At 44.5% G+C, this 13,726-nt stretch overlaps 1 protein-coding gene across 1 annotated transcript in view; it reads left to right on the forward strand.

Annotated features, from left to right (window-relative positions):
* Positions 1–13,726, forward strand: part of LOC126458125 (low density lipoprotein receptor adapter protein 1-like) — a 203,539-nt gene that overhangs the window by 155,525 nt on the left and 34,288 nt on the right. Inside the window, exon 3 of the mRNA XM_050094959.1 lies at positions 10,526–10,638. Within this exon, the coding sequence (XP_049950916.1) occupies positions 10,526–10,638 (113 nt within the window). The remainder of the gene's footprint in view (positions 1–10,525; positions 10,639–13,726) is intronic.

Here is a 13,726-nt window from a genome sequence, read left to right on the forward strand (position 1 = left end):
TAATTTTCGCACCATTCAGATATCTTTTCTTTTGATCTTCTGATGACTTTATTAGTCGATAAACGACAGCGTCATCTGCAAACAACCTAAGACGGCTGCTGAGATTGTCTCCCAAATCGTTTATATAGATAAGGAATAGCAAAGGCCTATAACACTACCTTGGGGAACGCCAGAAATCACTTCTGTTTTACGCGATGACTTTCCGTCAGTTACTACGAACTGTGACCTCTCACACAGGAAATCACAAATTCGGTCACATTACTGTGACGATATTCCATAAGCACGCAATTTCACTTCGAGCTGCTTTATACACTGAGTAGTTATAATTAAAGTGGCGCCACTCACAGAGGTCCAGCATGGGCTGTAATTATCGTAAGGCAATAAAACTTGGTAGATATGCTAATGCGTTGGTGCGCAACCGATTTACGCTGAAAAAAATTAGGGCAAAATTTGCAAACGCACCAACGCATTAGCACATCTACCAAGTTTTGCTGCCATACGATAATTACAGCCCACTCTGGATCTCTGTGAGCTGCAGCTCTTTAATTATAGCTACTCAGTATATTAAAGATCTCATGGACAGCATCGGAAGCTACTTGAAGCCGTTTCAGACGATGCAGTTGTCTGTACGACTTTAGCAACTACAGAAGGCAATAGCGAATTGCAGGGAGACCTGCAGAGGATCGACGTTTGGTGCAGAGATCGGCAGTAGGCCCTGAACTTAAATAAATGTATCGTACTGAGCAAAACAGGTGAAAAGATTCATTATGTTCGATTACGTTATTGGCGAAATATCACTAGAAACCGTAAAATATCAAGGAGTAACCATCCGGAGCTACTTAAAGCGGAACGAACATATAAAACAAATTGTAGGAGAAGCAGATACCAGGCTGAGATGCGTTGAAAAAATCTTGAAAAAGTGCGATTCGTCCACGAAAGAAGTCAGTTTGGTTTCCAGATGGGTTTTTCAACGGAAAATGCTATATATACTTTCACTAAGGAAATATTAAATGCTCTGAGTAACCGGAAGTCACCCGTTGGGATTTTTTGTGATCTCTCAAAGGCTTTTGATTATGTAAATCATGGAATACTTCTATATAAGCTCAAGTACTGTGGTATGAATGGGACAGTGCTCAAATGGTTTAACTCATACCTAACTGGAAAAGTGCAGGAAGTTGAAATAAGCAGTTTATATAATATGCAAAAAAACTGGTGATTTCTCAAACTGGGGAACAATCAAGAATGGGTTGCCGCAAGGTTCGGCCTTGGGTCCTCTGCTGTTCGTAATATATATTAATTACTTGCCATTCTATATTCACGAAGAACAAAGCTGGTACTCTTTGCCGATGATACAAGTATAGCTATCACACCCAACAGACGAGAATTAACTGGTGAAATTGTAAATGATGTTTTTCAGAAAATCATTAAGTGGTTCTCTGCAAATGGGCTCTCATTAAACTTTGACTAAACACAGTATACACAGTTCCACACAGTAAATGGAATGACACCATTAATAAATGTAGACGTCGACCAGAAATCGGTAGCTAAGGTAGAATATTCAAAATTTCTAGGTGTATGCAATGATGAGGGGTTGAACTGGAAAAAACACACTGAGGATCTGCTGAAACGTTTGAGTTGAGCTACTTGTGCTATTAGGGTCATTGCAAATTTTGGCGATATACATCTCAGTAAATTAGCTTACCACACCTATTTTCATTCTCTGCTTTCGTATGGCATCATATTCTAGGGTAACTCATCATTGAGTAAAAGAGTGTTCATTGCACAAAAGCGTGTAATCACAATAATTGCTGGAGCTCATCCAAGACCATCCTGCAGACACTTATTTAAAGAGCTAGAGATCTTCACTGTAGCCTCACAATATATATATTCACTTATGAAATTTGTTATTAACAATCCGAACGAATTCAAAAGTAATAATAGTGTACATGGCTACAACACTAGGAAAAAGGATGATCTTCACTATTCAAGGTTAAATCTAGCTTTGGCTCAGAAGGGGGTAAATTATGCTGCCACAAAAGTCTTTGGTCACTTACCTAATAGCATCAAAAATCTGACAGATAGCCGTATAGCATTTAAAAGGAAATTAAAAGAATTTCTTAATGGCAATTCCTTCTACTCATTAGATGAATTTTTGGATATAGTAAGTGGGTAATTTGCCCAACCCCAACAAAACAAAAATTTTAAAATATTAAGTGTGATGTAATATTTTGTGTAATGTAATATCTTGTATAGACACCATTTATTAACCTGACACGTTCCACATCATTACGAAGTGTCGTATTCATGATCTGTGGAACAAGTACTAATCTAATCTAAAAGATGTTCGATCGATTCTTAAATATTGCTCACCGGTCTGGGACTGCGGCAGGATCTGCTTATGAAATTTCAATCGCCAACTTTCTCCTGGGAGTGTTAAAATACTTTGTTGACGCCCACCTACATAGGGAGAAACTATCATCATAATAAAATAAGAGCAACGAGACCGCGCACGGGAAGATTGAAGTGTTTGTTTTTCCCGCGCGCTGTGAACCGGTAGAGAAGTAGCTTGAAGTTGGTCCGATGAGCCCTCTGCCAGGCACTTAATTGTGAACTGCAGAGTAATATGTAGATGTAGATGTAAATATAGGTCAGCGTAGTAGCATGGGTCGATGTTGAGACATGACATCATGGCAGAAAAGCATTCAATTTTTGGAGCAAAACTCGGGAACTGACTTAGCTGAACGGGGAGGTGCGTGAGCAACGTGCTCCTGTACACTGGCCTTCGGACCTGGTAGAGACAGAATGTGTCCCTGGGAAACATGTTCAACCTCAGCGCCAAAACTGACATGGATTCGGGCCAAGTGCTCTTGCAGGCCATGCATCTGGAAAACCTCTGGAGATAACACGTTCGTGTAAGCCTGCATTAAGCAGATCTTTCACTGGCCGAGAGACATGAGATGTTGCCTCATTTTGCATGGAAACAGTGGTTTCCAAACAGTTGCATTCTTCCAAAGCAGGCCTTACATGCTGTACAAGGAGGTCTCGATAACGCGGAGACGTAATGGTACACCAGCAGGTGCTATGGGTGTATTCTCTTCGTAGAAGAACGGACCGAGAATAAAGGTGCTTGTAAGTCCATGCCACACAGTCACGTACGGCGAGTGCAATGCCTCTTTGTGCACAACACGCGGTTTAACACTCCTTCAGATTCGGCGGTTCTATATATTCACTGCACCCTATAGGGTAAAATGTGTCTTGTCACTTCACAGAATATTGCCCGGCCGCATGTCACCAACTTCGATCCATGTCAGAAACCGAAGAGCAATTTGAGAACGTTGCTGCCCCGTCTGGATATTGTACTGATACCAGTGTAAAATAGCCCTCAAAACGTTCCATACTTTTGACCTTAGGATGGACAATTTTTTGACACTGCGGGAACACTAGCACTACGCGGGTGACGCACGATCAGTTATAACTACAGCAACCTCGTCAATAAATTTCACCTGATAGGACGCCTTCCTCTCCTAGGTACCGCACCAAGCTCATCCGCCTTTTCAAATTTCATTATCATCTTCATTATCATATTTTTTAATGCAGTCGACCTTCTCCTCAGACTTTACAGTCGGCGATACTCTCTCAATGCAGCACTGTAATTGCTGCCGCTCACATAAAACAGCTTCAGCATCAGCGCACGGCCCCTCTTCTCGCTAGACGTGCTGTTCACTCAAGTGCGGCTTCTCAAGTGACAGCGTGGAAGTCATACCGCCACACAAACAGTGGACAGTGACAGATTTCACCTAGTGACCAAAATGGGAATTAATTTGTTCCATCGTAAACTGGTTCCGCATTAATGCATTAGCATATCTGCCAAGTTTCGCTGCTATACGATAATGATAGCCCACACTCGATCTCTGTGAGTAGCTGCAGTTTAATTACACTACTGGCCATTAAAATTGTTACACCAAGAAGAAATGCAGATGATAAACGGGTATTCATTGGACAAATATATTATACTAGAACTGACATGTGATTACATTTTCACGCAATTTGGGTGCATAGATCCTGAGAAATCAGTACCCAGGACAACCACCTCTGGCCGTAATAACTGCCTTGATACGCTAGGACATTGAGTCAAACAGAGCTTGGATGGCGAGTACAGGTACAGCTGCCCATGCAGCTCCAACACGATACCACAGTTCATCAAGAGTAGTGACTGGCGTATCGTGACGAGCCAGTTGCTCGGCCACCATTGACCAGACGTTTTCAATTGGTGAGAGATCTGGAGAATGTGCTGGCCAGGGCAGCAGTAGAACATTTTCTGTATCCAGAAAGGCCCGTACAGGACCTGCAACATGCGGTCGTGCATTATCGTGTTGAAATGTAGGGGTTCGCAAGGATCGAATGAAGGGTAGAGCCACGGGTCGTAACACATCTGAAAAGTAACGTCCACTGCTCAAAGTGCTGTCAATGCGAACAAGAGGTGACCGAGACGTGTAACCAATGGCACCCCATAGCATCACGCCTGGTAATATGCCAGTACGGCGATGACGAATACACGCTTCCAATGTGCGTTCACCGCGATGTCGCCAAACACGGATGCGACCATCATGATGCTGTAAACAGAACCTGGATTCATCCAAAAAATTACGTTTTGCCATTCGTGCACCCAGGTTCGTCGTTGAGTACACCATCGCAGGCGCTCCTGTCTGTGATGCAGCGTCAAGGGTAACCGCAGCCATGGTCTCCGAGCTGATAGTGCATGCTGTGGTTGTTGTCTCGCAAACGTCCCCATCTGTTGACTCAGGGATCGAGACGTGGCTGCACGATCTGTTACAGCCATGCGGATAAGATGCCTGTCATTTCCACTGCTAGTGATACGAGGCCGTTGGGATCCAGCACGGCGTTCCGTATTACCCTCCTGGACCCACTGATTCCATATTCTGCTAACAGTCATTGGATCTCGACCAACGCGAACAGCAATGTCGCGATACGACAAACCGCAATCGCGATAGGCTACAATCCGACTTTTATCAAAGTCGGAAGCGTGGTGGTATGCATTTCTCCTCCTTACACGAGGCATCACAACAACGTTTCCCCAGCCAACGCCGGTCAACTGCTGTTTGTGTATGAGAAATCGGTTTGCAAACTTTCCTCATGTAGCACGTTGTAGGTGTCGCCACCGGCGCCAACCATGTGTGAAAGCTGTGAAAAGCTAATCATTTGCATATCACAGCATCTTCTTCCCGTCGGTTAAATTTCGCGTCTGTAGCGCGCCATCTTCGTGGTGTAGCAATTCTAATGGCCAGTAGTGTATATTGTTAACAGTAATGGTCGTGTCACTCTGCTCTGCAATGTGCAACAAACTGCCTTCACATCTCTCTGATTTATTCCGTTCAGGCCGACGTGCTGAGTTTTATACGCAAGCAGTTCATGAACCCAACTATAAATATGGTTCGGCACTCGGTAAGCTCGAATTTTCTTCTCTAAACTGTATAAACGCCCATCCTGAAGTCACAGAACACGCCATCATCCCTCGCTCGCTGACAAGGACACGTACTCATCACTTTCGAATACACAAAGACCTCCTAGCGGCATTTGGGGAAAATCTAACTTAACGTCATTCTGCAATCCAGCGTCTCTCGAGTGCAACGCTCACTTTCTCAACCAGCTTTTCCTCAGCTGGTCATGTCGACTAAAAGTCGCGAGAAGGATCAGTGTCAGCTGCAGAAACCACGCCTTGCACGAGCTACTCTAATCGTCCGGCATTGCCAGACGTTCACGAGGGAATTACCGGTGCAACGAACGGCACGTTGGGAAGGTGGAGACCGACGTGGGAAGGACATGATCAGCGGCCTCGCATGTCATGTCATAGCTGCTGCAAACAGACACGTTTTAAGAGTTGGCTACACGCTTTTCTCTTCATTGTTAACCAATACTAATACTTGCTCTTGAAAGGTACAGAGAAATGAAAGAAAGACTGAGGTACTTTCAATTAACCCAGCAGAGTAAGACTTCTTTGACTGCAGAGCATATTTCGTTGTGTGTATCACTCTGAGGCGATGTTCTTGAGGACAATATTATGGAAATGGAAGAGGATGTAGATGAAGATGAAATACGAGACATGATACTGCGTGAAGAGTTTGACAGAGCACTGAAAGACCTAAGTCGAAACAAGGCCCCGGGAGTAGACAACATTCCATTAGAACTACTGACAGCCTTGGGAGAGCCAGGCCTAACAAAACTCTACCATCTAGTGAGCAAGATGTATGCGACAGGCGAAATACCCTCAGACTTCGATGAGAATATAATAATTCCAATCCCAAATAAAGCAGGTGTTAACAAATGTGAAAATTACCGAACTATCAGTTTAATAAGCCACGGCTGCAAAATACTAACACGAATTCTTTACAGACGAATGGAAAAACTGGTAGAAGCCGACCTCTGGGAAGATCAGTTTGGATTCCGTAGAAATGTTGGAACACGTGAGCCAATACTGACCCTACGACTGATCTTAGAAAATAGATTAAGGAAAGGCAAACCTACGTTTCTAGCACCTGTAGACTTAGAGAAATCTTTTGACAATGTTGACTGGAATACTCTCTTTCAAACTCTGAATATGGCATGGGTAAAATACAGGGAGCGAAAGGCTATTTACAATTTGTACAGAAACCAGATCGCAGTTATAAGAGTCGAGGAGCATGAAAGGGAAACAGTGGTTGGGAAGGGAGTGGGACAGGGTTGTAACGTCTCCCCGATGTTATTCAATCTGTATATTGAGCAAGCAGTAAAGGAAACAAAAGAAAAATTAGGAGTAGGAATTAAAAATCATGGAGAAAAAATAAAAACTTTGAGGTTCGCCGATGACACTGTAATTCTGTCAGAGACAGCAAAGGACTTGGAAGAGCAGTTGAATGGAATGGACAGTGTCTTGAAAGGAGGATATAAGATGAACATCAACAAAAGCAAAACGAGGATAATGGAATGTAGTCAAATTAAATCGGGTGATGCTGAGGGAATTAGATTAGGAAATGAGACACTTAAAGTAGTAAAGGAGTTTTGCTATTTGGGGAGCAAAATAACTGATGATGGTCGAGGTAGAGAAGATATAATATGTAGACTGGCAATGGCAAGGAAAGCGTTTCTGAAGAAGAGAAATTTGTTAACATCGAGTATAGATTTAAGTGTCAGGAAATCGTTTCTGAAAGTATTTGTATGGAGTGTATGGAAGTGAAGAGAATAGAAGCTTTCGAAATGTGGTGCTACAGAAGAATGCTGAAGATTAGATGGGTAGATCACATAACTAATGAGGAGGTATTGAATAGAATTGGAGAGAAGAGAAATTTGTGGCACAACTTAACTAGAAGAAGGGATCGGTTGGTAGGGCATATCCTGAGGCATCAAGGGATCACCAATGTAGTATTGGAGGGCAGCGTCGAGGATAAAAATCGTAGAAGGATACCAAGAGATGAATACACTAAAGAGATTCAGAAGGATGTAGGTTGCAGTAGGTACTGGGAGATGAAGAAGCTTGCCCAGGATAGAGTAGCATGGAGAGCTGCATCAAACTAGTCTCTGGACTGAAGACCACAACAACAACATCACTCTGTGGAGAGGGGACTTTACGGACTGAAAATTTTGTGTGTAAGGTAAACAACAGGTGTGAAGCCATCGCAAACATTTCTTAGACAGATCAGTTCCTTGAGCCATATTAAGATCTGGAACGACATGCGCATCACTTCTATAATTACTTGGGATGCTTCTCTAAAGTTCTTGCTGAATTCGGAACAGGCAACGGTACTGTCAGATTTCGTTCTGCGATAAACGTGGGTGTCTACAAAAGTTTATTCACCGGGGGCAAGAGTCTAAGAGTGGCATTTTTTATATAACTGATTCTTTGATTTTGATAACGTATCGTCCTCCAAGAACTAATTTTGATAAGAAGTATATAAAATTTACTGTTTTTATACAGTTCATAGTTATCCAATCGATGTTTTTAAGGTAGACTACTTTGATGCTTAAATGGTATGCAGATTTTTCATTAATATACCCAAAGTACATCTTCTGATATTATTAATATGAAAATTAATGCCTCATTTTTCATTCAACAATGTAACATAACATCCTTCTTATGATTAAATCCATGGTATCCAACTAATTACTAACAAAAATATTTTTATTCACGTCCCAATATTGTTAGGTTGATACTGTTGGGTAGCAATAAAAATAATTAGTTAAAAATAACGCATTTACACTCCTCAAAGTGCATAAACGGGAAACAAGCTTATTCAGTTTTAATGCCACCGTTAACACTTTCTTCGCTTACGAAATTCACATCTACCATGTTAATTGATCACTGGTTCATTTTTATGCTTTCGATTATTTAATGGTGACTGATTTAATCGAAGATGAACAGAATATGTTTTGAATGATATATTTTGTACTTTTTGAGTAAAATGTAACCCAGCATTCATTAGGTGAATGGGAGAACCTCCCAAAAACAAACTGAAACTTGGCAGAATCGATTTTTTAAAAGCCTACGACTGAACCAAGATGGTATTTGTTACCCCAGTTTGTCACATTTTTGTGTAGCCGTAACAACTGGACTGCATGCTGCATGCCACAGAGTTTGAGAAAGTCTCAATTCCTCGAGCGGACATTTTTTCGAACTTGAAATTTCAGTTCTTTCTTTCCTCTTCTCGACTGAGGCATTCCAGTCCACAGACGAAGAAAAGATATACACACCCAGCGCATAACAAGGCTGTGTTCTCCAGAGCTCTGCCATGTAAAACTGAATGTAGAACGGGTAAGCTATCAAGGCACTCCTTTGTCCACAAACACGTAGGGGACCAGTGTTGTTGCTAGGTAGAGCAATAGGGGGAGGGGGCGTCTTTGCGGGAATTTGGAATGGAGGTCGGGCAGATGTACTGCAGCCATGTTTTGATTGTAATGGGAACTGTTGCCGGAAACAGCGTCCCAGGGTTTTGGACCTGCCATTTTCTGCTACTCGATAATGTCTGTACGAGCAAGCGACGGATTATGGACGCCATTTCGATAACGTTCTGTAAGGTTTCCCGTCCGCCTTGACCGCAGGACAGCGCCGAAACCATCGCTGCACCAAGGAAACAGTGTAGTTCCCGTGAACAGTGTGACAACCAAACCCAAGTTATACGGGGCGTCTCTGCGAAGACGCGTCATGCGCATTATCTGTGGTATTTCAGTAGATATCTCCAATTTAGTTTTCTCAAAGTGTAGTTGGAATCAGCCCAAACAAATACTGCCCATTACGTCTTTTATGCGGCGCTCAGTGACGGCGGAAAGCGTCGGTTTGTTTCCCGTTACAAAGAAAATTATTTTTTAAGCGGAAGTTTTCATCTCAATTGAGGTCTCCCTCCCCATCCAAAATCCCTTTCACGCCCCATCTCACATGCTACTCCCCCAAAACTCGAACAGCATTGCGGAGGCTCTCCAACTGTATTGGAACAGCACCGCAGTATCGAACGAAACGAGGGACACTGCCTGAAACTGAGGCATAGGTGCTTTAATAAAATTAAACTATATGGTTCCAGATACGTTGGAATTTGGACTGAGGAGGGAGGCGTGCTGGGGTAGTCCGTGGAGACGCGAAAAAGTCGCTGTAGCAGGGTGGCGTAGTGGTTAGTGCATCTGCCTATTGAACTGGAGACCCGGGTTTGAATCCTGACATTGGTACAAATTTTTATTCGTCGCTTCTGTCTACGTATATACAAACTTTCAGTAACCTTTCTTTTTCGAGGTGACAATTAAAACATTATGACTAATGCTGATACTTTCTTTCATGCCTGGTAATGTTAAATATGCTTCCAGAATGAGATTTTCACTCTGCAGCGGATTGTGCGCTGACATGAAACTTCCTGGAAGATTAAAACTGTGTGCCGGACCGAGACTCGAACTCGGGACCTTTGCCTTTCGTGGGCAAGTGCTCTACCAACTGAGCTACCCGAGCACGACTCACGCCCGGCCCTCACAGCTTTACTTCTGCCAGTATCTCGTCCTCTATCTTCCAAACTTTACAGAAGCTCTCCTGCGAACCATAGAGGACTAGCACTCCTGAAAGAAAGCTAAGCCAATCCTTTCTTTCAGGAGTGCTAGTCCTCCATGGTTCGCAGGAGAGCTTCTGTAAAGTTTGGAAGGTAGGGGACGAGATACTGGCAGAAGTAAAGCTGTGAGGGCCGGGCGTGAGTCGTGCTCGGGTAGCTCAGTTGGTAGAGCACTTGCCCACGAAAGGCAAAGGTCTCGAGTTCGAGTCTCGGTTCGGCACACAGTATTAATCTTCCAGGAAGTTCCGTTAAATATGCTGTTTACTAGAATCATTGCTAGAAATATGCGAGAAATTTGTCATGAGAAAAAACTATGTAGAGCCGAATAGCAAGAGTGGGCAAGTACTGGCCCTTGCCACCCCCACCCCCTGCGGACCCCAATGGTGAGAGCTACGGTGATGAGAGCAGGCAGCAGATGGCGTGAATTGGTGGTACCTGGACTGTTGCAGGCGAAGGCGGGCGGCCGAAAGCTGCCGCGCGTCGCCGTCTCTGTCAGCCTGCGGGGCATCCGCGTGTGCGACGTCTCCTCCGAGGAGATGCTGCTCGACGTCTCCATCTACAGGTGAGCGCTGCATCTGGCTAGTCAGCTGCACCTGCCAGTGGCATGCAAATAAGACGAGTGCAGAGAGGGGGCTCTCCGGACACAATACACTACAGGCCATTAAAATTGCTACACCAAGAAGAAATGCAGATTTATTGGACAAATATATTATACTAGAACTGACATGTGATTATATTTTCACGCAATTTGGGTGCATAGACCCTGAGAAATCAGTACCCAGAACAACCACCTCCGGCCGTAATAACGGCCTTGATACGCCTGGGCATTGAGTCAAACAGAGCTTGGATGGCGTGTACAGGTACAGCTGCCCATGCAGCTCCAACACGATACCACAGTTCATCAAGAGTAGTGACTGGCGTATTGTGACGAGCCAGTTGCTCGGCCACCATTAACCAGACATTTTCAATTGGTGAGAGATCTGGAGAATGTGCTGGCCAGGGCAGCAGACGAACATTTTCTGTATCCAGAAAGACCCGTACAGGACCTGCAACTTGCAGTCGTGCATTGTCCTTCTGAAATGTAGGGTTTCACAGGGATCGAATGAAGGGTAGAGCCACGGGTCGTAACACATCTGAAATTTAACGTCCACTGCTCAAAGTGCCGTCAATGCGAACAATTGGTAACCGAGACGTGTAACCAATGGCACCCCATACCATCACGTCGGGTGATACTCCAGTATGGCGATGACGAATACATGCTTCCAATGTGCGTTCACCGCGATGTCGCCAAACACGGATGCGACCATCATCATGCTGTAAACAGAACCTTGATTCATCCGAAAAAATGTCGTTATGCCTTTCGTGCACCCAGGTCCAACGTTGAGTACACCATCGCAGGCGCTCCTGTCTGTAATGCAGCGTCAAGGGTAACCGCAGCCGTGGTCTCCGAGCTGATAGTCCATGCTGCTGCTAACGTCGTCGAACTGTTCCTGCAGATGGTTGTTGTCTTGCAAACGTCCCCATCTGTTGACTCAGGGATCGAGACATGGTTGCACAATCCGTTACAGCCATGCGGATAAGATGCCTGTCATCTCGACTGCTATTGATACGAGGCCGTTGGGATCCAGCACGGCGTTCCGTATTACCCTCCTGAACCCACCGATTCCATATTCTGCTAACAGTCATTGGATCTCGACCAACGCGAGCATCAATGTCACAATACGATAAACTGCAATAGCGATAGGCTACAATCCGACCTTTATCAAAGTCGGAAACGTTATGGTACGCATTTCTCCTCCTTACACGAGGCATCACAACGTTTCACTAGGCAACGCCGGTCAACCGCTGTTTGTGTATGAGAAATCGGTTGGAAACTTTCCTCATGTAGCACGTTGAAGGTGTCGCCACCGGCGCCAACCTTGTGTGAATGCTCTGAAAAGCTAATCATTTGCATATCACAGCATCTTCTTCCTGTCGTTTAAATGTCCCATCTTTAGCACGTCATCTTCGTGGTGTAGCAATTTTAATGGCCAGTAGTGTATGACTCACCCATTAAAATAGCACACTGGTCGCTTTGGAGCTCTTAGATGATGTAGAACTGGTACCGCCATGTGACCCTTCACCGCCGTTGTAAGTCATGGTAGTGAAGTGCCTATCGATTATACGGAATCAACTACATAAGCATAGACCAGTGTGGTTTAAATTGAAAGAAATACACTGAAACGCCAAACAAACTGGTACAGGCATGCGTATTTAAATACAGAGTTATGTAAACAGGCAGGATACGGTGCTGTGGTCGGCAACGCCTATATAAGACGACTAGTGTCTAGTGTCGTTGTTAGATCGATTACTACCGCTACAACGGCAGTCTATCAAGATTTTAAGTGAGTTTGAACGTGGTGTTATAGTCGGCGCACGAGCGATGGGACACGACATCTCCGCGGTAGCGATGAAGCGGGTATTTTCCCGTTCGACCATTTCACGACTGAACGTGAATATCAGGAATCCGGTAAAACATCAAATCTCCGACATCGCTGCGACCGGTAACCGTTCAACGTGACAGAAGTGCAATCCTTCCGCAAATTGCTCCAGATTTCAGTGCTGGGCCATCAATAAGTGTCAGTATGGGCTTTCGGAGCCGAAGACCAACTTGTGTACCCTTGATGACTGCACGATACAAAGCTTTACGCCTCGCACGGGCGCATCAACACCGACACTGGACTGTTCATGACTGGAAACATGTTGCCTAGTCGGACGAGTCTCGTTTCAGATTGAATCGAGCGGATGGTCGTGTACGGGTATGGAGACAACTTCATGAATCCATGGACCCTGCATGTCAGCAGCGGACTGTTCAAGTTGGTGGAGGCTCTGTAATGATGTGGGACGTGTGCAGTTGGAGTGATATGGGACCCCTGATACGTCTAGATACGATTGTGACAGGTGACACGTCCATGAGCATCCTATCTGACCACATACATCCCTTCATATCCATTATGCATTCCGACGGACAATTCTAGCAGGACAGTGCGATACCCCACATGTCCAGAATTGCTACAGAGTGGCTCCACGAACACTCTTCTGAGTTTAAACACTTCCGCTGGCCACCAAACTCCCCAGAAATGATCATTATTGAGCATATCTTGGATACCTTGCAACGTGCTGTTCAGAAGAGATCTCCACCCCCTTGTAGTCTTACGGATTTATGGACGGCCGTGCAGGATTCATGGCGTCATCTCCCTCCAGCACTACTTCAGACATTAATCGAGTACATGCCACGTCGTGTTGCGGCACTTCTGCGTACTCGCAAGGCCCCTACACAATATTAGGCAAGTGTACCAGTTTCTTTGGCTCCCCCAGGATACACGAAACTGGTCAGAACACTGTCGCAGAAACAACGAAAGAAGCATTCCAGGTTTAAAAGAACGCAAAGTTCCCTAGATTGGCGAAGTTTAACAAAAGCTCGGAATTTAGCGCAACTTCAATGCGATATGGTTTTAACAGTTTCCACAACGAAACTCTTTCTTGAAATCTGGTAAAAATCCAAAGAGATTCTGGAGAATGTAAAGTACACCAGCGGCAAGAAGCAGTCAATACCTTCACTGCGTGACAACAATGGTGATGTTATCTATGACAGTGCCACTAAAGCAGAG

This window comes from Schistocerca serialis, chromosome 2, assembly GCF_023864345.2.
Source record: "Schistocerca serialis cubense isolate TAMUIC-IGC-003099 chromosome 2, iqSchSeri2.2, whole genome shotgun sequence".
Taxonomy (NCBI): Eukaryota; Metazoa; Arthropoda; class Insecta; order Orthoptera; family Acrididae; genus Schistocerca; species Schistocerca serialis.